The sequence below is a fragment of the Anser anser genome (assembly GCF_964211835.1).
Source record: "Anser anser genome assembly, chromosome: 3".
NCBI classification, from domain to species: Eukaryota; Metazoa; Chordata; class Aves; order Anseriformes; family Anatidae; genus Anser; species Anser anser.
Genome location: NC_139722.1, coordinates 36,234,774 through 36,259,757, shown reverse-complemented (window position 1 = coordinate 36,259,757; position 24,984 = coordinate 36,234,774). Strand labels below are relative to the sequence as shown.

Sequence of the window (24,984 nt, the reverse complement as noted above, 5' to 3'; positions counted from 1 at the left end):
TGAGAGAGATGTGTGTAAACGTTTACACATCTGTTTCCAGTGTGCAAGGCAGTGTATCATAGCCAATACTGAGGGAAGGAGTCAGAAACTCTGAAGGCTGCAGGAGCCAAAAGGGACCTTTTCTGGCATTTCGTACTCAATCCAATGGTTTTCATCAGCCTTGGATCTTTTGTAGAAATCGGGTGTCTAAGTTTGAATCTCACAGCAAAGATCGACATTGTGCCTAACTCCCAGTTAAGGCAAGCAGCATGTCACTTCAGCTCCCTCATTTATATCATGCATTTATTAAGTCCCCACCTCATCACCATGTTATGGTATTCAAAGCACCACCACGAAGATTTTCCCTTTCCAAATTCAAGCACCATCTTTGTTCTCCCTTTTATCCATCACATCAGATACAGTCATTATGATAGTTCCCACCCAGTATGCCACAGCCATTTCTACGGTGCAGTGGAAATCAATAGCATTTTTCCGTGCATCAGGGATTTCCCATCGATATGTACATGTAACGATTAAATGAGCAAGGGTTCTGCTGATCTGAATAAGCCTGGGGGCTTTACCCCTGTTGGTACCTCTGGGAATATCAAACTGTGTGACACTGTGACCTGATTTAGTTTTCGAAGGTTTCCACCCTTCTGTCAAAAGCAGCCCTCCTCTCACTTAGGCTGTGAGGTGATGCCCATTGCTTTCAAGCATACGAAAACAGCTTTCTACTTCCCCCTCCAACTCTTGAATGAAATACCCTGGTCCAACAACCTTCCCATCCAAGCAAGCAGTTACAGCATCAGTCTTGCTTTACAGAGACAGAAGAAAACTGCAAAACATTATTTCTTGCTCAGGTGATTCACAGAGTTGTCCTGTCCAAGGGAATCTGAAATGTCACACCATTTATCTGTACTGCATCAACTGCTACATGGAGGACAGTGCCTTAAACACATTATTTGAAGGTTTTAGATTAACAGGTTCAAAACTTCCATCGATTAGCCCCTCTGCTGATATTGCACAATATCTGAGTTTATCCAGTTCAGCAGCTGATTTAAGCACATTAACCTTATCCTGGCTGGAGCAGCTGATGGAGAAGTCTGATTAGATTGTTCTGAACAAGAACCCGATGTTCAGTACAGGTACTGAATATATACAGTGCCTAAATTCAATTCCTTTATTACTTACATTCAATAACTAATGATTAGTTAGCTGCTAACCAAATGGTTAGTCATGATAATTAGCCTATGAATTAACAAAACAACAACAAAAGTCTCTTCCTTATTTCTTAATGTTTCCTATTGTTTTTTAGTTGCTTTCTCTGCTTATAATTTTCTTATTATAATTTTCTTAGCTGGAGTAGGCATGGAGATGGATTATGAATCTCTTTCATCCCATTTGCAGCAGCAACAGCATTTCAGATTCTGGCCTGGCCTGCTGCCAGATACAAGCAATACATTTCCTCCAGTTGCAAGCAATAAAATTATTCTGTCTTTGTTATTCCACATTTCTCTGGATCTTTTTGAAGGACAGCAATGATTCTCCGCCAGCGCTGCTGTGATGAATTATATGCTTTAGCTGTTTAGCACAAGGGTGAGCTCTACAAAGCCACAGGAGGCTGAATTTAAAAAATGATCCATGTGAGATTTTATTGTTTTTCAAATCATTTTCATAATAGTAATGCAAATACAGCAAAAATACTAAGTGCAATTAGGGAGACAATAAAAATTAGGAAATTCACAGACTGGTTGTTGTTTTTTGGCATGCCTGTTTTCTGTGATTTTAGAGTCAAAAAATTAAAAGCTCCGTTCAGCTTGGGAGACTCCGTGTCAGCTCTATGCCTCCCGAGTGCTTTGGTGCTTTTGAAAATATGTTTCCAATTCCTCCTCTTTTACTGGAGTTTATGCCAACATGTTTACAATTGCATCCTAGCCTATTCATTAAGTTACATTTTCAAGAAACCTAATTATGCATATTCAGAGTTCTTGTACACAATCAATACGAATAAGACAGTTTGGAGGATCTTCTCAATTCTGACTTTCAGAATCATGCTTTTTTTTTTTCTTTTTCTATTGAAATGGGTAAAAATTTCTTCTCCTAAAACTTGTATTATGGAGGGATGGTAGTCATTTAATTCCAAGTGCATTGAAGCTGTACTTTGTCACAAATACGATTATATTTAATAGTGAATATGTTTGTATGGTTTTGGGGTGGGTTTTTTTTGTTTGTTTTGTTTTCGTTTGGATAGTTGTGGGTTTGTTTTCTTAAAAGGATTATATTCGTTAATAAATCTTATCCCATTTCCTTTTTTTTTTTTTTTAATTTTCATGTAGTGGTTAACAACGAGTGCTAATTTTTGAGTGTTTTGAACTCCAGAGACAGTGTTGTTTAGTGCAAATATTCAGTCTCCCTCTCCAGAGTATTCCACTTGTGCCTTTCTATGCAAATATGTTGTAACAACCTTTCTATGAAATGCTCTGTTTTAATTTATTCTATCTGAATTCCTATGCCATTCCATCACCGTCCTATGAGGACATATTCCACTAGGAAGTTAAATGACATGGTAAATAATGCTATTTGGTTCTTTTTCCCCTTTCTCTGCCCAGAAAGTAGTCTGCTTGACTACATTCATTATCAAAGATTATCATTAGGAAAAAAGAAAAAAAAAACAAAACAGCAGTATCGTAAAGTAATAACAGTTGATGATCAGAAGCCTTCTTTGTGCAGTAAAATCCAACAGGGTCAGTAAATTAGGTCTGCCCTTGAATTCAAACTTACTTGCTAGGCTTACAGGACACTTTCACCCTTCTGTCAATGTACATGCCTTGCTGTGAGCTCCGGGGGTTACATGATCTGATGCCATCTCTTTTTCTTCCTCCTGCTTTAAGGGAGCTTTGCTTTCAAGCTGCATCACACCGCATATACGTATAAATAACCATATCCACATAAAACCTGCCAGACACCCCACTCCAACACTGAAGTGAAAAAACGTTTTATTTCCGTTTTTCCTCTTCCCTGACGAGCTGCCCCTTCCCGGCGCAGCCCCGAGCCGCCCTTTCAAACCCCGGGCGAGGCCGGCGGAGGCGGCCCGAAGCCTCCCTCGCCCCCTTCTCCGCCGAGGCCGGGCGGCGGCCGGGCAGAGCAGGGCACAGAGGAGCGGCGCCGCCACCCACCGGCCGCCATCTCCGGCCCCACTCCCCGCGCCCCATCCCTCACAGGCGCTGCGCCCCGAAGCCAAAATGGCGGCGCCTCCGTCCCGCGGCCGCCCTACGCCCGCCGCCTTCAGCGGCGCCCTTCCGTCCCGCCCCCCGTGCCGCGTCTAAACCAATCAGCACCCGAAGCTTTACCCTCCCTCCAATCGATCTCCAGGAACCTCTAAACTGTCAGCGCGAACAGCCAATGGCCGAGGGGGAGAGCCCGCCTCCTCCCGTTCCCGGTTGCTGGGGCAGCGGCTGTCAATAGCCCCCGAGCGGCCCCTTTAAGCGTAGCGTGGCAACGGCGCCGCGTCCGCAGGTACCGGAGGCAGGGCCGGGCCCGGGCCTGGGCATGGGGCCGAGGGTGGACGGTGGGGACGGGGACGGGGAGCGGGGACAAGGGACCGGGGACGGGCAGGGTGTCCGGGGCCGCTCTCCTCGGCGGCCGGGTGCGCGGTTCCCCCCGGGAACGGGGCCGCCATGATCTGATCTTGGTGCGTTGGGCTTCTAAAAGCATGTGTGGAGCTCCTGGTTGTGTTGGTGGGCTTGTCCTGTTCTGTGGTTGTTTTCTATCTATTTGTTTATCTATTTATTTTTGTTTTTGTGTAACAGACTAACAACTAACCCATATTTTTTTCCTTCCCCCCCCCCCCCCCCAAATTATTAAATGTACTATGGCAAAACAGGTACCTCGGTGGATTTTCCTCAAGCAAGTTAAACTTCTTTTTTAATCAATCCAGGCTACTTGGTAACGGCTGAAAAGTCAACGAGCCAAAGCATTTCATAATTAGACAGTCCTCAGGCTAACTGAAGTAAAGCTCGAATATACCAGTGATTCATTCGCTCTAACGACAAACTGCGTTTTTTTATCTTAATCAAATTACACCGTAAACCCATGGAAAACTGAATCTTGCAAGACCTGACAGACTATGGTTTCCTGTTTTGTAAGTAAAAAAATGTGATAATATTACTAATTTACAAAACTGAAAACCATTTGGAGATTCAGGAAATGGTTTTAGAGATTCCTCAAGGGAGCTTTTATTGGTTCACCTTTCTCAATTTGTTTTCAGTCCCTTGATTTTTTCAAAATACTTCCAGAACGCATCAGAAATTGCTGTTCTTTGCTATCTGTCAAAATGATGCTTAACAAAATATTCTCAAAAGTGGGTAATATCCAGCGCAGAAGTGGATAATTCTAATCCTCCAGTTTTTACATTTTACTTTACAAAATACAATTTGTCTATTTTAAATACTGTTATGAAAAGCACTCTTCCAAAAGATTATTGCCTTTTCAATGAGTACTTCTGGGACTATAAAATGACTGATCAGCTTTAAGTTAGTAAGTGAAAACGAGTGTTCTTGTTTTATGTATATAATTAGACATCTTGATAATTGAATTGTAGACATTTACATTTTTCCCTGAATGCAGTCCCACTTGTTTTCATTCACATATGCTTTTTTTCTCCAGAAAAAATCTGTGCATGAAGATTCCTTTGCGTCTTTCAGTATCCTACAGGCAGACAAAAGTAAAGTATATCTTGGCTACATCCACGCCGTTGGAGTTATTTGCCCCACACAGAAATCACTGCTGCCACACAGGTTAGCCCCACTTAGGTTAACACCTTTAGATGTGGTGCCTCTGCTGCTGCTGTGCCCACCCCAGGAGTCCAGGGCTCCTCTGGATGCCACATGTGCCCCAGTGGCCCAGAGACAGACCAGACTGCTTGAATACCACCAGGTTGTTTTATTCAGCACATTGCTCTCAGCAAAGAGAGGAACACAGATGCAGAGCCAGGAATTGATTGTTAATCTAATTAAAATCTTAATGGTTTAATCAAAGACTTAGTACTAGTTCAGATAATAAACACAGTTCAAGTTATGCACAGTTACAGTGATGCAGGTACAGCCTCCAGTACCAAGCATGTTTTCTGGTGTTAACTTCAGCCACATCTGGGACCTGAACGGATCTGACTGGCAGGGGGGAGTCTTTACAGCAAGTCACCTCTTCCCATGCCTCCCAGGGAAGGCTTTGGGATGGTGGATGCTAACAGTTTCTTCTTCTTCACCTTGGGTCCATGTGGGATCATTTTTTATGCTTGTTAATGCACTGTACACATTGCTCTTTCTTCACTGACTCACGGCTCCATCCGACTTTACTACAGTGGTGTGTTTGTTCTTTGTTCTGTGTGTTACCTGTAAAACTGGTTTTGCCTTTTTCCCAAGATTGCATCCTTCTGATGAGCAGTTACTGACCGATGCTGAGCTGTTACAGCGTGGGGCCCCAGTGTCATCCTGCATGTGTGCTTTCAGGCCCCTGCAATCCTCTCATGGCTGTGCTCCTCTCTGCTCCATTTTTCCGAGGGAAATAGATAGTTCACTCCCAGAGCGAGCTACTTGTTGCTCTCTGTTAGTTATACACGTAACTATAGGTGCTTGAGCATATGGTTGTACAAAGCTAAGCAAAAAGCAAAAACGAATTAGATAAGCCACGTGGCTGTTAGCTAATTTTGCTGCAACTAAATAAACTATAGCAAAGCTCCAGGCATCCAAAATGAGTCCAGACAAAGTCTGACAAGTTGCGTGGCCCATTTTTGTTAGCTGAAAATACAGCCTGTGGCTTCTTACAAGCAATGACATCGCCTATATATAGCTTTTGTGGCTATAGCCTACAAACACAATTACAGTTTTCAATGTTTTTTCATTCCAGATGACTGAAATAATGTGAGGTCTATGTTACAGCCCTCCAGAGTATTATCTTTATATTTTCAGAAAGATAAAAGATAGAATTAGTTTTATGTTAGTTTATATTTTATTTTATATCTTCTGCATTCCCTGAGATTCTATCTTGTGGAGTCAGAACTGACGCAGCTTTACCTGTGCACCATGTAGAGAGCAGATTGTTCCCAAAACTGCATCTGTGTTTCAGCTTGGGAGCAAGGTAACAGAAATTCTGTGCAGATGATTGTGAGAGCAGTTAGGCGCGAATGTTGATCTGCTCGAGGGTAGGAGGGCTCTGCAGAGGGATCTGGATAGGCAGGACTGATGGGACAAAGCCAGCTGTATGAGGTTGAACAAGGCCAAGTGACGGGTCGTGCACTTGTGGCACAACAACCCCATGCAAAGCTAGGGGAAAAGTGGCTGGAGAGCTGCCCAGTGGAAAGGGGCCTGGGGGGCTGGTCAATCGCTGGCTGACTGTGAGCCAGCAGTGTGCTCAAGTGGCTAAGATGGCCAACGGCATCCTGGCTTGTGTCAGGAACAGTGTGGCCAGCAGGACCAGGGAGGTGATCATCCCCCTGTACTCAGCTCTGGTGAGGCCGCACCTCGAGTGCTGTGTTCAGCTTTGGGCCCCTCACTACAAGAAGGACATCAAGGCCCTGGCGCGTGTCCAGAGCAGGGCTACGAAGCTGGTGAAAGGCCTGGAGCACAAGTCCTGTGATGAGCGGCTGAGGGAACTGGGGTTGTTTAGTCTGGAGAAGAGGAGGCTGAGGGGAGACCTTATTGCTCCCTGCAACTACCTGAAAGGAAGGTGTGGGGAGCTGGGGGTCAGCCTCTTCTCACAGATAACTAGTGATAGGACTAGAGGGAATGGCTTCAAGTTGCACCAGGGGAGGTTTAGGTTGGAAATGAGGAGAAATTTCTTCAGGGAAGGAGTTGTGTGGCACTGTAACAGGCTGCCCAGGGAAGTGGTTGAGTCACTGTCCTTGGAGGTCTTCAAAAAACGTGAAGATATGGTGCTTAGTGACATGATTTAGTGGTGGACTTGTCAGTACTAGGTTAGTGGTTGGACTTGATGATCTTAGAGGTCGTTTCCAACCTGAATGATTCTATGATTCGATGACTTAGGAGTAGAGCTGTTTGGGAGGATGGTTGCACCTTGATAAATTCTAATATTCTTACTTGATCTTAGTCTTGCCGTCATTAATGCATGTGAGGGTCTTTATTGTATTTGGAGGCAAACAAGGTAATATGTTTATGGTTAGGTGTATACTTTTGAAATATAGCTCCATTAATTCAGAAGGAAAAAGAATACTCATTGCTGATCATTTGAATGTTCACAATCGCTGAACTCTCCGGCATGTGTTTAGCAATCTCTAGGACAAGTGATCTCAAGCGTAGCTTGTCTTCTTTCTCAGCTTTGTGGTGTAATTTCAGTTCTCATCTTTGATGTAAGTTTTAGGTATCTAATTTATTTGGACTTCATTGAAAATATTTAGGTACTAAACATTATTTTGGAGAGGTACTCCCCAAGTAAAGAAAAACACTCTCTTCCAAATAATTCAGTAACATTTTCCTAGGAGCTTCTTTGTTCAGAAATCTATGGGGATATTTATTCCTCTAATTCCTGCTGTATAGATTATGAGGGCAAATCCATCCTAGTCACCGGAGACAGAGTTGTGTGTGCTAACCACGAACTGGGCCAGAAAGCTTGAATTTGTAATGAAAACTTTCTTGGCAGCTGACATTTCTGTTCTGCTTGGCTATGCAATTCTGCATGTATAGGCAGTGGAACAGAAGGCTAAAAAAGCATGCTAAGTTTATTTTATTAGGAAAGCAAAGTGACCTAGTATAGTGAAATATCTACATCTTGTTTACAGGTATGTCATATGCCCTGTAGTGTAGAAGAGTTTTGATTGAAAGCAGCTCATTTTTTGTGTGTATGTAGTTTACTTAACCATTTAGAAATGGGTTAGGAGTTCATGTCATTCAACAGGCAGAACTGACGGGCTCTGGTGTGAGTCCTTTTTATTCACCCATTAGAGGCTTGATGTCTCGAAGTTGGAAAGAAGGGAGATGGGGGAGAAATAAGCTTGAAAACTGTGGTGAGAGACGTAAGACACAGGACGCTGCACATAGTTAAATACTTCATACATTGATGAGAAAATTCTTTTGACTGAGAAGGGTAAGGAAAATTTTGGATATATTTGCTCCATGATGTTCTTACCACGTGTCTCAAAAAATTGCAAAATAAGGTGGTTTTTACTTTGAGTTTGGAGGACATTTCAGTTTACATCAAAAGACCATCTGCAGGAGCAGCCCTTCTCTTTTATACCTGCTGCAGTAATATTTACCATATACCAGCAGCGTGGTCTCCTTCATCAGATACTTACAACCTTTAAAATATATATTTTTTTAAAGGCTACGTTTGCATTTTCATATAACGCACATGACACAAATATGCACTCCTTCCACCTCTTGAGGGCATGAAGCACTAGATGTTGTAGGATACAAGAGTACTTCCCAAGGCAAAGACCACACTAACACAGGTAGGGTCTCAGTAGTGGTTAAGGTTGGAACATGCTCCAGGCAAATGAGATAACTGATTTTTCAAGCACATTATTTAGCATCATTTGACTGTCAGAAATTGAGATATGGAAAACTTAGTCAAATTCTACAAATACTGTCTCAATTCTAGTCATAGGAATAAATTGTTAATTTATTGGGTAAAAAGTTTTTCAGTATGTTTAAGTTAGTTTCCTGAATAGCTTCAGACTTTTACTTGTCTTCTGTCTTGTTTTCCAAATTCTTCTTCTCCTCTCTCTAACCTGGCAGTAATTCCTTGTTCTAGATTTAGCTGTGGTACTTTTCTCATTCCTCTTCTGATGATGAAGTGCCTCAAACTACTGAGTATAGTACTAGCTCCGTTCCTAGAGTGGTGTCTGTCCCATGTAATATAAGTAATAAAGCTAATGTAGCAAAGCATGTGGCATAAAGTTATAGGAATTCTGAATAATTTTACAGTTCTTCTACCTTTCTTAAGAGCAAAATCACTCTCACTCTTCTCTCTCTCTCAGTTGTTACAGAAAAATGCATTCTGAATGGTAACTACTGCTTGCTGAACTGAACTACAAAGATCTCATGCTTTGGAGATGAAGATGATAAATACAAAGAAATAATCCAGCTGCTGTCATTGTGACTACTAAAAGGTCTTTTGTGTCAAAATGAACAGTCTTTGAGAAAAATCTGGAGAACAGCTAATTTAAAAAAAAAAATGGGAGAAAGAGTAAGAAGCCCAGATTCTGAACAAGACAGAAAATCAGATGGGGATAGAAATAGTGACTCCTATTATTCGGATGAAGATAATGTATCTCACTCATCTGGCCAGTCACCCACACTAAGCTATCCGTCTACAAGCCAAGAAAAGAGAGATCACAAAACACAAACTTCAGACAGTCTTGTGCACTACCAAGGTAGGTAGATAGCAGAAATTGTTCCTTTGTAACTGCTCCAAAGAGTTAATTATGTTTGAAAGTTGAAATAAAAGTGGGAAATTAAGCATTGTAAGAATCTAGAAATAAGGTTCATGTGAATTATACTACAGATGGCACGTAGCTAGTGACTGTTCTGTGAAAAATGAAACTAACCTGTTCCTGCAAAAGGAAGATTTTAATGGTTTTCAGAATTACTCGTAATTTTTTAACAAGCAAGCACAGCTCCTAAACTAGCCTTTTGTTGAATTGTGCTGATGTTCTCTTTCAGTCTTTGGCAAAAAGACTCAAGGCAAGCCTGTACTATGCAGTCTGTAAGAGACAATTGTTATAATGTCTCTGACAATATACCCTAAAGATCTCCCTGTTGGGGAAGACTACTTGACTAAGCTTTACACTGCTATAATTGTGTACTTTTAAAACAAGCCAGAAAACAAGTGGCAATATGGCAAGAGAGAGTAAACGTGTTTGGTGAATGTTAGGTACATATGGAGTGGAAATTCAAAAGAAAGGGTTTTTTATAGGCCTTCCTTGAGAATAAAATATTTCCAATTTGAGATGTGATAGCTCCACTGAGCTCCCTCACACACACACCTCACATACTTAAGCTGCTTTGTTGGTTGTAGAGAAAGTGAACATCCCTACAAAAAGGGAGAGAATGGCTATACAGGTCCTGGGCTGGGATGCCTCTCTGCCGTGTTTTGACAGCTTGTTCTAAATAGTTGTGAAAATCTTCTGATGAAGCAAGAACATCTTGTCTTGCTCAAGCAAATGCTGTTTCTTTTATAAGTGCTTGATACTGTAGGAACCATGTGGCTAACGGTATGATCTAGAGTGTGCCAAAAGATCTGACCTGAGGTTGCCCAGGGAAAATATCCTTGGTCCTGGTGCAACTGGTGTTTTGCTGAACATCTCTTTGTTCACAAGTGGCATCTCCTCCATAGCAGTCATGGATTAGGTGTCTGGGACACAAAAACCTCAGTTCCACTGTGCTACTTCATTTGGAGGGGGCAAAGAAATGACTAGTTCTTTGATGTTGCTAAAGCCAAGTATAATTATTACGTGGAGGCATGGTGAAAGCAGTGCTTTTGTGGGAAGACACTATTCCCCAATTTAACTATATGGTCAAAAGTGCAAACTTGGTATTGGAATTTTCTGTTCTGTCCTAAATGTGGGAGAAATTCTTGAAGGGGTTGGAAGTCTAGGCTGTGAGGTTCATGGGAATTTACTTAATTGGTGATAGGAGTGACATCATTCCTGCACTACCTGTGTTAGTTAATCTTCTCACACCTGAGTGTTATAAAAGTGTTCTTCATGTGGAGGGGAAAAAAGGTTTTTTCCCTGTTTGTCCAAGCTGTGGAAAAAGTGAGCATAGAACAGAAAATGAATATGTGCAAAACGTTCAGAGGAAACTATAAGATAATATTTTAAAGCTGTTATTTTTGCTGTCAAATACTCTCTGTAGATTAGAAGAAGTATGGTGAGCACCAAAGGGAAGGAAGAATTTGCAGTTGCTCACACCCAGTGTATGGGTTACTGCATTATTGTTGAATACAAGCTTTCAAACCTGTATGATATATAAGCTGGTGCTCAGCTTATTTACTCCAAACACTGTTGTCCCTTAATGAATATATACTCGCTGTATATTCAGTTGTTTTAAGATATATTTTAGTATATTATGTCCTTTATTCACTGAGTGTAGCTTGAGAGGCAAATAAGATAGAAACCTAACGTTTAGCTTTCATCTGTGGGGATGATAATAAAATAGTATCAAATAGAAATGTATGAGTGATGTGCACTAGTAATCAAATAAGGATACTTTGTGAAAAATAGCTTGTGATATGGAAATAAATTATTCAAGGGACAACTGAATTTTCATGGATTTATAATTTTTCTTTGGAGGCTTTTTGCATTGAGCCTTTAAAATTGCTGTTTTGTCTGTAAGCATGGCAGCTGGATTTGAAAACACTGTTTCATTTGTCTGAGAGAATGACATCTTGCATAATACATAACTAGCTAACACTCAGCTAATTGTTGCCGTTGTAAAAGCATTTGATAATATAGTATGCATAAGAGTACAGTATTTCTATCTTAAACTAATAAACATCATCAAATATTAATGAAACGTCTGTTATTTCTGATACAATTTGCAGATGATTACAATGCTTCTATATTGATGGCTGAAAATATTACCTCTTGCAGGAGATCGCAAACATAAATCTCCATTTTTTATCTATGAAAAGAAGCGTAAGCCTCTCACATATATGCTTTCTATTTTCTGGTTTGAAAGCTGCAGTCTCTGCTAAGTATTGTAAAATTGTTTCAGGCACAGCTTTATTCCAAAAAGGATGTCTGAATCGACAAATTGCATTGTCTTACAATAAATATGCTTTTTATTTTTCCTCTCTTAGCCACAAAGAAATCGGGTTCCAAATATGCACCAAGCAAAAGAGGGACACGGTGGGGTTTCCGTTCTCAGAGCCTCACTAGGGATTCTCCTGCGAAGGATATAGATCTCGTTACAAAAAGAGTTCTTTCTGCTAGGCTGCTGAAAATCAACGAGCTCCGAAATGAACTGACTGAACTCCACATCAAACTAGATGAGCTGCAGAAGGAAAACAGGGCGCTGAAGAGGCTTCAGCACAGGCAGGAGAAAGCCTTGAATAAGTTTGAAGATACAGAAAACGAAATCTCTCAGCTCCTTGCTCGACACAACAATGAGATTAGAATACTGAGGGAGCGCCTACGAAAATCTCAAGAGAGAGAACGTGCCACTGAGAGAAGGCTGAAAGATTCAGAAGACGAACTGTACAGAACAAAAACTGTCTTGCAGAAACTGAAAAAGCTGTCTGCAGATAAGCACCTTGCCGAAAGAGATGACCTGGCAAAGAAACTAGCCTATGCAGAGAGCAGACTTGAGGACAGTGAAAAAAGAATTAAGGTGAGATGACCTTTTTTTTTTCTTTTGTAAGAAATTTTGGTTCAGGTATTTCTTACCAGAAAGAGCTTCATGTTGTTTTTATTTTTTCCACTGTGCTAGAGCAAATAGAAAATTATTCTTTTTTACATGTAAATAACATCAAGTAAATTATTTCCAAGGTAATTATATAGTTATATACTCAGTAGTCAAGCATTGAAATTACTATTTACAAATTAAGTGTTACTTGTCAGTGTATACACAGTGAGCTTGTGCTTTTAAGTGCTTTTATAGCTAGCAATAATGTTTCAGAAATGCATGCAGCTATAATGTAACTTTACGCAGTCTAATTTATTCTCCTGAAAGTGAAGCATTTAGTAAAAATTTACTGGGTTTTCAGGGAATCATGTACTAAAATTTTTCCTAAAAAAAAAAAAAAATCTTCACTCTTGTGAACTACATTCATATAGCGTTTGATTGTCCCCTATTCTGCACATCTGAGAGCTGAGCTGGAGGAAAGTACAGCAATCTTTTTCATACCAAAATGAGCTTTAGTACACTTTGTAGGTATCCATTTTAAGAATCTTGTGCAATATACTTTAATATTATTCAGCAAAAATATTTAAAAATATGTCTTAAAATCTCATCTTATTTAAAAATAATTGTGTTTGCAGTTTTAAACTGCTGGAAGTTGTATGCAATACTATTTTGACATTATATTGGTCATTAAAATGATGTTAAAGTTTGGTGACTATATTAGTACTTAAAGCTAAATTACATCACAGAGATAATAGATACTCGAAATTCAAAGGATTTTAGTGGAAACTAAGCTCCCATGAAATAAACCCAAAAATATCAAGATAGAAAATGCTGCTACTCAAATCACCTCACCCCGTAGTGTCACCATCTGGCACCTGTAGTTTTATGATCAGGTATTTCAGCATTTGTGGTAGTGGATAATGTTAAAATGAACCATGCCCTAGAAGTACAATTTTTTTCGTCTATTTTTTTCCTTCTCTCATCATCACCGGCTCACTTAAAACAGGTGAGAGTATCTAAATGCAACAACAGTCACAAATCTATTTTTCGTAGAAGAAGGTTAAAATTATTTCTTGTCTTCTTCCTTCTAATCCTGTACTTTTAGGGAGGTGTCCTGTTTTGAAACCATCAGGTCAAGATTGTCTTAGAGTTTCAGAGGTGCACCCTTTGCATTGTGCCAAGAGCCTTGGGGAATTGATTAGCGTATCCCATGATGTCCTCAAATTGCCCCTCTGTATTCCAGAAAGATGAGCTGCAGCAGCTCTGCAGGTGCTCTCTTTGCCCCCTCAAAACTAGGGCTAGGGTTTATGCGTGTTTAGTGTTACAGTAACGGTGTAGCTGATCTCTGAATCCAAGGTGCTGGTTTTCTGTAATATTTTTAAGTACCTTGACCATAAAAAGAAAAAAAAAAAAGAAGAAAACAAAAAGTATCCCTGCTGATAAAAAAAAAAAAATATTTTGTTGTTTTTATTAAAGGATCTGGAAAAAAATCTTGAATTAAGTGGTAGCAGTTTTCAGCGAGAGTTACAGTCAAAGAAAAAAAAGGTGCATGAAGCTCAAGAAGAAAACAGAGTTCTCCAAGAAGAGCTTCAACAACTTAGTCAGAAGCTGAAGGTAAAGTGTGAAGCAATGCAAGCTGGTATCCATGCTGTGGCATTTTATCTTTGGAAGTATCTATAATCGAGTTTGAATAGTTTACCAGTGATTGCACTTTCAGACATGTACTTGATTATATCACATGTGAGCTCTTTTCCTGCTTCAAATGAGAAAGTTCTGTGCTCTGACCCCACAGCCTGTTTATGAGCAGGAATGTCTCCATGTTAATTATTGTTAACACTAGTTAAGAAAAGCAAGATCAAGCACATAGCCAAGAATTGCCATTAAACCACAAGATCAATTGGAAAACTAGGTATTGAAGACTTGATTTTTAAAATCAGATCTGCAGGCATACGCAGCAATTTATGTTAGTAATGTATTTGCATTACAGTAGGTTTGTGTAAAGATTAATTGGATGTACTTGTGACACCCACATGTGTACCCTGTGACAAGTAATACTGCTGTCATTGAAATGTTTAACATGTTATAATACCGAAAATTTATTTGTGTGATCCATAAATACATCACAAGTCTTAGTCAAGGTTATGGAAGTACTGGCATTTAGTTGTATTTTTGCTGTAGGGTTGCAACATTTTTTCAGAGTATTTTGCTAATGATTTGGGGGGAGGGGAGGAGCTCTATCTGCATTTTTTTACAGCATAAGAAAAGTTAAGAATTTGATTGTTCTCCTCAAAACATTGAACAAGAACTAGTGATGCCCTTACTTTATAATTACAACAAGTATTTTCAATTTAATTTACAGCTTTGGTAATGACTAGTGAATGAAACATTAGTAACTCATTCTGCTACATCTCTTTGACTCACAGGAAAAAGAAAGAGAACTTGAAGCAAAAAATATATATGCTAATCGTATGTTGAAGCTATCACCAAGAAAGGACGTGGATATTCTACAAAGAAAGAAAGGTAACATGTAAAGCAACAAAGGCAAAAAGATTAGTACAGTCACTTTTAAGTTAGACTCTGCTAGGTTATTTCATGCATGCCATTCAGTGTTTGACCCCACTGCTGCTTGTCCAGGAAGGCTTACTTTTTTTGCACTGTTTTTAACACAGCAGTCATTACAAAGAAGGGCACAGTATGATGTTTTTGTGACTGCAGCAGAACTAGAGCCTAGAACTTCATCAGTGTTCTTAATTAATTTTCATATCAGAAGTTCCTGGGTGAAGGAGGAGAGGGAGATTGTTTAGTAAATTTTCTAGATTTCATAGATAACGTCTATATGACAATAAATTACAAAGGCTTTAAAAAAATAAAACCTCCCTGCTATATTTTGTGGATGTTTTTTATTTATTTTTCATCAATTCATATTTATTTTCTGTCAGATCAGCTGCAGTACTTTTTTCGTCAGAGTGCATATGTCACAGAACATAATCTTCTAAAAACATCAATGTAGTCATTTCTTCTGGTGTGACAAGGCAGCCTGAAGCCTTATGTTACCAGCATAAATATGTGTTTATATATGTCTGTCTGTACGTGTACTCAGACAATCTTCAATGGATCAGTAGAATCTACTCGTCAGAAGAAGCAGGAATTTCTGGGACTGTTTTAAATATTTATTGTGAGCGTTTCAGTTTATCTGTTGCTCATTTTAGGATAGGTATTGTACTATCACTCCATTTTAGGTTCAGGCTTTGATAATGTCATTTAACAGAGGTAGGTCTGTGTTTTAAAGATACAAGTTAAAATTAATTTAATGAATTTGTTTCTCTAAATGTACCCTCTGAGACAAGATGATGATTGGGATACTGTGTGGAAAATTAAAAAATATATATATTCAGTATACTATAATGATTTTATAAATAGCCTTTTTTTTCCCTATTTGTGTTTTGGTTTCAATGTAAGTTTTTACATGCAGTTTTTTTAGTTAGCATTTACAGATACTGAAAACAGTTACGTGAAACTTATCAACACTTTCCATTTCCATAGTTGCAGATACTTAAAAATGACGGATAGATGCATAGTGTGATATTTTCAAGTGAAAATGTGACTTGATTTGTTTGTATTTTCTACAGCCAACAACCAAAATATTAAAAAAGGAGCACAGCTCACAAAAGGAGTACAGACCAGTGGATACTTCTCACCAGTAGAATTTCCTCCAGAATCAGAACTTGTTTGTGGTGACACAATAAATAAGAAAGAAGGGATTCTTCCCAGAATAGTGAGTTCCATAAAAAAAACTCAAGACTTTCTCCAAATAATTCACCTATAGGACTGCATATTTAATGCACAACTTGTATGTTAGAAAAAAATATATATCTAAATATACAGGAAATATAATTTAGAAAACATTCTGATCTTAAAGTGTTGTCTTTCCAGAAATACCATGTGCCATTTTTTTGACAGTTCACCATGTTCAACGTCTTACTGATAACCATTAGTTCAGTCTGTTTCTTTTTTTCTACCACTGCCATTTCTTTGAAATTTTTAGGACTTTTTTTTTTAAATTTATTTCTAATGCTAATTTGAGCAATCTGTTGTAACAGCGCTGGCTGCCTTCATCTCTCTTTTTGTTTTGATCTTAGTTATGGTTTCTTTTACTTTCCAAATTTATTTCACAATCCATAAATCTAATGCTTCCTTTTATTGTCAGAGTAATGGCATTTCTTCTGTCATTTCTCCAGCTTTGTGAATGTGGCTGTGTTTTTTGATGTTACTTTTTTCTGTTTCCTTTTTTTTGTTATAAAATAGCACCATTAGAAGCATTTCTGATACTTCTGTGACCTCAGACTAAAATCAAAGAGATTTGTAAGGTAGAATTAGACTGATTTTAGTACAAATTTTATGTTTTTTCCTTATGTAAGTGTAGGGCTATTTGTAAGGAATTATGCTCTGATGATTGTCTTGACTGGCTTCCTGATAGGACTGAAGTTTTTTCGTGGCTGAAAGCTTGGTTTGTATGTTGTCTCTTCCAGAATCCTTTCTGTAAATATGGATTTAGGTTAATGTATGCATTCTTCCAGCACTTCAGTGTGTAAGTTATGTAACGGCACAGTTGGTGTAAGTGGAGCTGGTGGAATGTAAATTAAATTTGGGTAGTCTGTGCCTTCATCAGTTTTCTAAGTCAAGCATTTTAAATATTTGTTTGCCATCTCTTTGTAAAATTTATTTTTATAAAATCATAATGATAGTCGTGTATATGAAGGGAAAATACTTGAAATTGTTTGGACAGCAAGTTCTATTTTCTTTGTTCATTAAGTAGTAACTGTTTCAATTATTTTAGAGCAAAAGAAACTTCTATATACAGTAAAATACACTTTTTAGGGAAATAAGCACAAGCTACAAAGTCAGTATCCACATGCTTTCACTTTACTTCATTGCCACTGATTTTCTGTTAGTGATTTTTATGCTGACATTAATATATTTTCTGCAGCTTCTTTCCCTTTAAATGTATATTTACTTACTAGCTGATTTTTCACCCACGAATGAGCCTTTCTCTTTCTCTGTTTACTTGATACTCCATGACATTAATTCCCACTGTGAAACTGTCTGAATCTGCAACCCACTCACTTCAGTAAAAAGATCAGATTGTGGTAACTAATTGCTTGCTTGTTAAAACAAAAAGGCGATGGGGTCTGGCTTCTATTAAAGTCCTGGAAAAGGCAATTACTGACTTCTAAAGAGAACCACCCTTAACACAGGGACAGTTTTGGTTTATGACATAGAAGCTGCAGTCTTCCTGACATGTAATAAGGAATAGAACTGATTATCTGTTCATTTGTTTCAGATACATAAAACTGTGTTAAAGATGATGAGATTTTAGGACCAAAATCCCTAGGTTGTCAGAGTTGGTTAGGTTTAGATGACTTGTTCATTTTTGGGTTCAGCAGTGAGAATATAATTTCAAATTGAAATAGAACTTCATATCATATTTTTCTTGTTGTTGTTCATTGCTTTATTTTACCCTATTAGTTTGTTTTGTATCAATTTATTTCAGGAAAAAGAGCCTCAAGACCTTGAATGGAAAGAACAAGGAGACCTCCTAAGACAAGACCAAGACAGGGAAAGGGAAGAGAAACTGAAACGTGCTCAGGAAATACAGTCTTTAGAGGAGAGATTTCAGAAACTACATGACGGTAAGAAAATGGGCAGCTGAAAGCTGGAAAATGCAATGTAGAATACTAATCAAGTGTGGCTGCTAGTTTTTTCTTTGTGTGTATGTGTGTGTGTGTGTGTGTGAGAGAGAGAGAGAGAGAGAAGAGTGAAATGATTTTGCAGAGATCACTACCGTGGAAAATTATTTTCAGTTATATTATGCAAAGAGAATCAGAAAGAAATAAAGAATATAGAGTAATTTGTATCCTTTATGCAGATGTGATTAAGTATGCAGCAGCAAAAACTGCTGTCCACTAAGAAATATTAAAATCTGAGAGACTTGGATTTACAAAATAAGGATGGCATAGAGATAAATCAGCATTTACCCGCTGACTTGCTAGATGTTATTAAGGTAGGCAGTAGATTTTTACTATTGTAGAACAAATCTGCTTTCCTTAATTTGACCTGTTTTTTCAGCAGAGATCTGCTTCACTTGTATCATTTGAAGTTGTAGTTTCTCTTTTCACTTGTTGTTATCTGAATCATTTGGTGTGGCTATTTGAGAAATGTTAATTTCTCCTGTTACATTTCAATATTGCTTTTTTATTCATTTGGTTTTCAAAGCATGCTAGCGACTTACATGAATAAATCTCTTAATATTTTGAGGTATTTTAGATGGACTGCGTCCTGTCATGTTAAAATATTCTTTCAGTGATTATAGTTAAGTAATGGAAGCAGTTACTGTAGATTACAAGGAAGAATTCTAAAAAGGTATATCTGCTTTCAGAAGTAAATTCTGTGTAAAATCCCCTACCTCCACTAACATTAGTGCATGATTTGTACAAGCCAAGAATTTTCTCTGTTATGTCTGTAAGTAAGATGATTCTGACCATGCTTCCCATCTTAATGTATAAGCTGATAGTTTCCCCATCTTATGTACAGAAAGATAGCTACTGTACATGGTATAATGATATGCTACTAAAAAAAAGATACATAAATTGATCCGTTCCAGTTATTTCTGTAAGTTTGATCAGTACAGTAGATACAGTACAGTAGATAACATGGAACTTTGTGAAAACAAAAATCAACAGTTTGAATGAAGAGTTCAAAGGGAAATGTCAATGTGTTGAATGAGGCAAGTAGTCATTCAGCTTTTGACCTAATGTGTCTATGGCATCTTGACAGAAAAATATTTTGATGACAGAAATACTAGAAGCTTCCTTTTTCTTTTATTTGCACTTGTTAGTAGCTAATTATTGTTTTGCACTTTTCACATCCCTTCATAGCTATGCAAATTGACATTTGGTATTAGCACAGGCATTATCATTGAGTTCATGTGGTGACACACAAGGCACTTGTGTGAAGCTCTCTATATGCAGCAGATGTAGTATGTTTTAAATCATTCACAACTTGAAGCAAATAATGACTTGCTATGACTATGTTGCCTGATAGCTTCACAGCAATAGTTCCCTTTATGGGGAAAAAAAAAAAGCATATGTCCCAGTGTCAGTGATGCTGACAAAGAAAAATAAAGTACCGTGCAAGTCAGAACTATTAAAATCAGTGATGCTATATGCTATATTCATTTTCATTCAAACACAGGAAATAAGGCAATTGGCAGAAATGAAATTCCTCTGAAGTTCTAAAACATGAATAATGTCCTAATCCCTTTATAAAAATGACAACATGCCTTTATATCTTAGCAGAGAACCTAGTATGAATTTAATTGTAATTTTTGAAGAATTTATTTTTACAGTAGGAAAACCACACTATGCATAGAAGAGCATATTAAAAACTGAATGGCTTTCTCTTAGATAATTTTCAAAATATTCTTATGAAGGCACTGTAAGACTAAATAATTCTAAATAATGTTTAAACATTTCCTGCAGAGTGGGAAGAATATGGTAAAATGAAAAAAGAAAGCAGCTTTTTATTGGATAAAGAAGATAAAATGAAGATGGAAACAGAAACACACAAACCTGAAATAGAGAGAGAAAGTACTGAAATGCTGGAAGAGCAACGAAAAAAAGAGTTTCTGCTTGCTAGAATGTATGAAATTGATAGAGAAACCCAAAATGTAATGAACATGAGACTTGCTTCTCAAACACCACTCCTAAATACAACAAGAAGATCCGATTCCCTGGAAATAAAAGAGAAAAATGATCAATACGTTGAAATTCCAGGGAAGTTTAGTAATGGCTTTGCCCAAGGTGACAGCCAGGATTGTGCCACAAAAGTACAAGGGCAGAAGCAGAAAAATCTAAGGACTGTAGATTTAAGTAAAGAGTTAACATTTGGCAGTTATGTACCTTCCTTTGGAAAAGGATCAGGGCGACCAAGTTGGCTTAATCAAAAAAGTGATTACCTAGATGAAAATATCAAGGAAAATGCAGATTTTACTAGTAAGAAAGAGAAGAAGTCCAATTTAATGGAACAACTCTTTGGAAGTAGTGCCAGTACCGCCTTCCATTCTAAAAGTAAGGACATGACACATTTTGACGTAGACTGGGAGTCTAGTAATACTCTTCTTGTCGATAAAAACAGTAAAGTCAAAGTGAAAGAAGACAGTGATCTTTTCAGTGAAGGAAGAAACCTAAACAGACACCGTCTGCAACAAACTGCACTCAAGCCAGGAGTTAAAACCCTTGGTTCTTTAGAAGATGACATTGAAGAAGTAATCTTACAGTGAACCTATTTTATATATTTCATATGTAAATACTGAAAAAATATTTTCATGTGATATTTATTAGGTACAGAATTAACACACTTCAGCTGGAGTGTAAATCCTTCTGAAGGAATCATTTGCTCAAAAGGGGGTTTGTATGGAGGAAAGATGCACTCTGATAGTACAGCCTCACCTATAGGCAGGAAAGTTCTTGTCAAAAGTAAGATGCAAATACAGCAGTGACTGTTTTGTCAGGAAGGCAGTGAAGTTGTCCTGAGGGACTTTGCTGATAGCTGAGTTAGCTGCTGGCTGGCCGCTTCAGCCAGAGAAGATGCTCTCGCCCCTTGTTGGGCTGCAGGCCTACGAAGCCTGTTGCCCCAGGGCACCACCAGACTTGTGCAGCTGTGGCTCGGGGTCCCAGAGGCTCCTTAGCACCGTGCCGGTAGGGATGCTGTGGGAAAGGAAGGACTGGCATAGGCTGACAGCTGTCCTGGTCCTTCTGAACCAAAACCCCTACACACTGTGGGAGGAGCTAAAGTCCCCATAGCACATGTAGGGAAGTGGATGCGGAAGGCGGTGTGGGTTGCTCCTGCCATGGGAAGAGGCAAACCCACTTGTGGGGTTGTCTTCACCCAGGGACCACGGTACACCTGGATATGTTTCCAGCCACCGAGTAGTTGCCCAGCTAGCTCAGTCAGTAGAGCATGAGACTTAATCTCAGGATCATGGGCTTGAGCCCCACATTGGGTGCCAAAAAGGACTGTAATGGTTTTACTTGGGTGGGCAGCCATGTTCCACCTCAGCTGCCTTCTCACTCCCAAAATATGACACAAAGAGCTCAAGGTTTTGAGCTCCCTTTTCCCTTTAATTAAATAATCCTTATCTCAAACCTTGAGCTCTTTGATGTCATGTTTTCTCTCTTTTCCTCTTTGAGGCTGTCAGACCTTCTGGTGTTAACTAGCCAAGTGGCTTCTGGTACATTCATGTCCCATTGTTTCCTCGTCCCAGCACCCAATGCTCATCCCAGCACCCAATGCTCGTAACATAATCTTTGTAACAGTTCATTGTACCTCTCAACCTTCCCAGAAGCTTGTGGGTGACAAGGGATGTGATACATCCACTCAATGCCATGCCTCTTGGCCCAGGAGGTGACAAGATTGTTTCAGGAGTGACTCCCCTTGTCAGACTCATGAAGGGATGAAAGACACGGACTCCTGATGGCTCTTGAACAGGAGACGTTTATTGCCCTTTTTCACTACTACATATACTTTCCCCGTAGCCCCAAGCGCTGTCCACGCGCCCGAATCTGTCATACAATTGGTTAGAGACCCTCAGACGCACGCCTCGAGCCAGCCAGCAATTGGCCACAGCCCAAAGCTCATCTTTAACACTGTAGCCAATTTACTTTATCTTGACCTTGCTCAAGTTTTTGTTTCTACCGCTTGTTTCCTCGTTATCTCTAATTCAGGGACGTGTGAAACAGCGCAAAGCCACCTGCAAATTCCTTTCCCACAGACTCAATTCTCTCTGGTGTACCATGTCGCCACAGCACTTGCCTTTCCAGGCCCAAGATAGTGTTTCGGTCAGTGGCATGGTGTACTGGATATGTTTCCAGCCACCCAGTAGGTGTCTGGCCAGATCAGTTGGTAGAGTATGAGACCCTTGATTTCAGGGTCGCGGGTTTGAGCCCCACATTGGGTGCCAAAAAGGACTGTGGTGGTTTTACTCGTGTGGGCAGCCGAGTTCCACCTCAGACACTCTCTCAGTCCCCCTCCTCAAAGAGGAAGGGGGAGAAAATATGACACGAAGAGCTCAAGGTTTGAGATAAGGATGATTTAATTAAGGGGAAAAGGGAGAGGAAAAAGAAAAAAAAAAAAAAAGGAAAGGCCGTGCGGAAGCACAGAGAGAGAAATGCAGTTACTCTCTACTTGCCGTCAATGAGCGATGTTCGGCCACGTCCGGGGAAGCAGGGCCTCACTACACGTACCGGTTGTTTGGAGGACAGAAGCTTCCACAACGAGAGCCCTCGGGCCGTTCCAGTGCTGTCTGGATCAGTCCATGGCAAACGGTAGGGCTGTGTTTCCAGCCCTGGGGCAGTCGATTCCAAGGGTACTGGATGCCCCCTCCAACTGTGGCCTGCATGCTGCTGCCGGAGGGATGGAGAAAAATGCATTAGCAATATCAATTGTGGCGTACCACTAGAGCCTTTGACTCTAGTTCATATAGAAGTTCTAGCGTGTCTGGCACCGCAGCACTTCATTCAGGCCCTGAGAGTCCACTGTTAGCCTCCACTTGCCATTTGACTTTTGCACTGGCCATATAGGACTATTAAAGGGTGAGTGAGAGTGGTCAGATGTAGTCAATCTGCCAGGCCTCACTGTGTTGAAATCCAAGCCACCTCCCCCTCCTTCTTCACTGACCTTGGTGCCTGCAAGGCTTTTTCTCACTCTGCTCTCTCTCCCAGCTGCTTTTTTGCAGCAGTTTTTTTTCCCCTGTCTTAAATCTGCTCTCACAGAGGCGCAAACAACATCACTTATTGGCCCAGCTCTGGCCAGCAGCGGGGCCCTTATCTAACATGGGGCAGCTTCTGAATTCTTCTCACAGAAACCACCCCTATGGCCCCCTGCTACCAAAATCTTGCCACGTAAACCCAGTACACCATCACTCTCTTTTGATTTTTGAGAATTACTTGACATACCATTATATATCAGTAAATTATACTTCTGACATTGGAGCATTATTATCTATTGCCGAATGAGTTGGCTAAGAAGACAGCAAGATTTTACGTGGCAGCACTGGCATTGGGGAAAGCTACTAGATGTGCATCTCTGGCTAGCCAGTGTGGGAAAGATTTTATTACCTGTAGGCTGTTCACAGTACGCTGCTTTCAGTTTGGAATACTTCTTTTAAGCTTCAGTTATTTTCTTTCTCAGACATCCAAAGAGCCCCTTAGCTGTGTCAGGAAAATGCATATGTAACATCAGTGTCATGAAATGGATAGAAGGGACTTAGCTACCGCAAAGCCACAGGTAGAAGGGAAATATTCTACCCTACAACCATGTTATCTCAGAACAACCTCAACAGAGACACAACTAACTCAGGAGAAGCTGCTCTCTTTTCTGCATAGGTTTTCTCTAGACGTTACTACCAAACTTATCCAACACTTCTCATATATTCAGGTTATATTTATTATATAATGCCATTTTTTGTAATTTCTGAATTTTCTATGTAAAAGTCCAATCATTACTAAGTTTTGTTTTAACAAAATGGTTTTATTAAAAGAGTTAAGTAAAGCTTGTGCGTTTAGATCATCTTTTACACAAAGTTCTGACTTTGTATATGATGGTTTTGTTACTGGAGATGGGGGGAGGGTTGGTAGCGACATTGCTAATCATGTAACTTGCTGCTTGGTGCATGTACGTAAATTGAAAATGTAGTCAATGAAGTATAAAGCAGAGGCATTCCAGAAAATAAGCTGAAGGTCATCATTCTTTGTTAGAGTGACAGATTTTTAAATGCCTCTCTGATGTGCTCCGTATGAGCCTGACTCAAAACATACTGAAATACAGGGGATTCTCATGATTTCAAGACTTTTTGAATCAAGATTTCCGTGAAAAGAATAGCTTTTCTGAAAAGAAAGGCTGATGTTTGCATCATGCAATAACTTTCTTTGCTCTCCCATTCAGAAAGAAAATTAGTCACAGACCCAGACCCAGGCTGTGGGACCATTCTCACTGATTGTCCTGCAGTGAAAAGCAATCCACGTTCACCTGCTTGCTTACAGTCCAAACCTGCTTATGTTGGTTATAATATTACAGAATTTAGCTCATTCATTTTACTTAAAGAGGGTCAGAATATAAGTGAAATTCTGAGCAGAAGCAGTAAATTTAATTGTCTGTGTTACTTTTCCACAATGACTTGTTTTGGAGAATACAATGTTCCGAGAGGCAGAAGTCTGCAGGTAAGCAGTGTAGGTGTATGTGAGTGGGTGGTTGTTTCTCTTAACTCTCTTGTCCTAATTGTGGATGAGTACTACCCTTCTAGACGAATGGGCTGTGTTCATGAAGATGTTGCTTGGGCTGTTTGTTTTTCTTTGCTGTGGCTGAGGATCATAAGACAGAAAACAACGATGTAGCCGTTGTGGTTATTAAGGATCATGTAGTGTATGGAGGGTTGATTTTCTTGTTGTTTCATTGCATGACGACCCATTAACATCTGGCAAATTCTAATTATCGTGCTGAACTGATATGCCCTGCTGTTTCAATTATAAATGTATAGTTTCTACACTGTTTTGTATTATCAAATTCTTCTTAAATTCACAAATGTTCACAT

General features: G+C 39.4%; 1 protein-coding gene across 5 annotated transcripts; it reads left to right on the top strand.

Moving 5' to 3' along the window:
- The first annotated feature begins 3,362 nt into the window (after positions 1–3,362).
- Positions 3,363–24,953, top strand: LCA5 (lebercilin LCA5). Of its 5 annotated transcripts, none has more exons than XM_083829560.1 (10): positions 3,461–3,495; positions 3,863–4,120; positions 4,645–4,775; positions 8,969–9,364; positions 11,794–12,323; positions 13,815–13,952; positions 14,762–14,858; positions 15,968–16,113; positions 17,890–18,028; positions 19,877–24,953. In XM_083829560.1, exons 4-10 carry the CDS (start codon positions 9,166–9,168, stop codon positions 20,674–20,676), a joined length of 2,049 nt encoding a protein of 682 aa, XP_083685686.1. In that variant the 5' UTR covers positions 3,461–3,495; positions 3,863–4,120; positions 4,645–4,775; positions 8,969–9,165; the 3' UTR covers positions 20,677–24,953. The 5 variants fall into 5 exon arrangements, with proteins under 5 accessions (XP_083685690.1, XP_083685688.1, XP_083685686.1 ...); XM_083829561.1 differs by lacking the exon at positions 3,461–3,495 and adding an exon at positions 3,544–3,670 and having other exon boundaries at positions 3,917–4,120; XM_083829562.1 differs by lacking the exon at positions 3,863–4,120 and having other exon boundaries at positions 3,398–3,495.
- The last annotated feature ends 31 nt before the right edge of the window (positions 24,954–24,984 follow it).

Coding starts and splice junctions, on each gene's coding strand:
- LCA5 (XM_083829564.1), top strand. CDS start 9,166: ATGGGAGAAAGAGTAAGAAGCCCAGATTCTGAACAAGACAGAAAATCA. Junction 9,365..11,793: donor CAGTCTTGTGCACTACCAAG/GTAGGTAGATAG, acceptor TTCCTCTCTTAG/CCACAAAGAAATCGGGTTCC. Junction 16,114..17,889: donor AAGGGATTCTTCCCAGAATA/GTGAGTTCCATA, acceptor AATTTATTTCAG/GAAAAAGAGCCTCAAGACCT.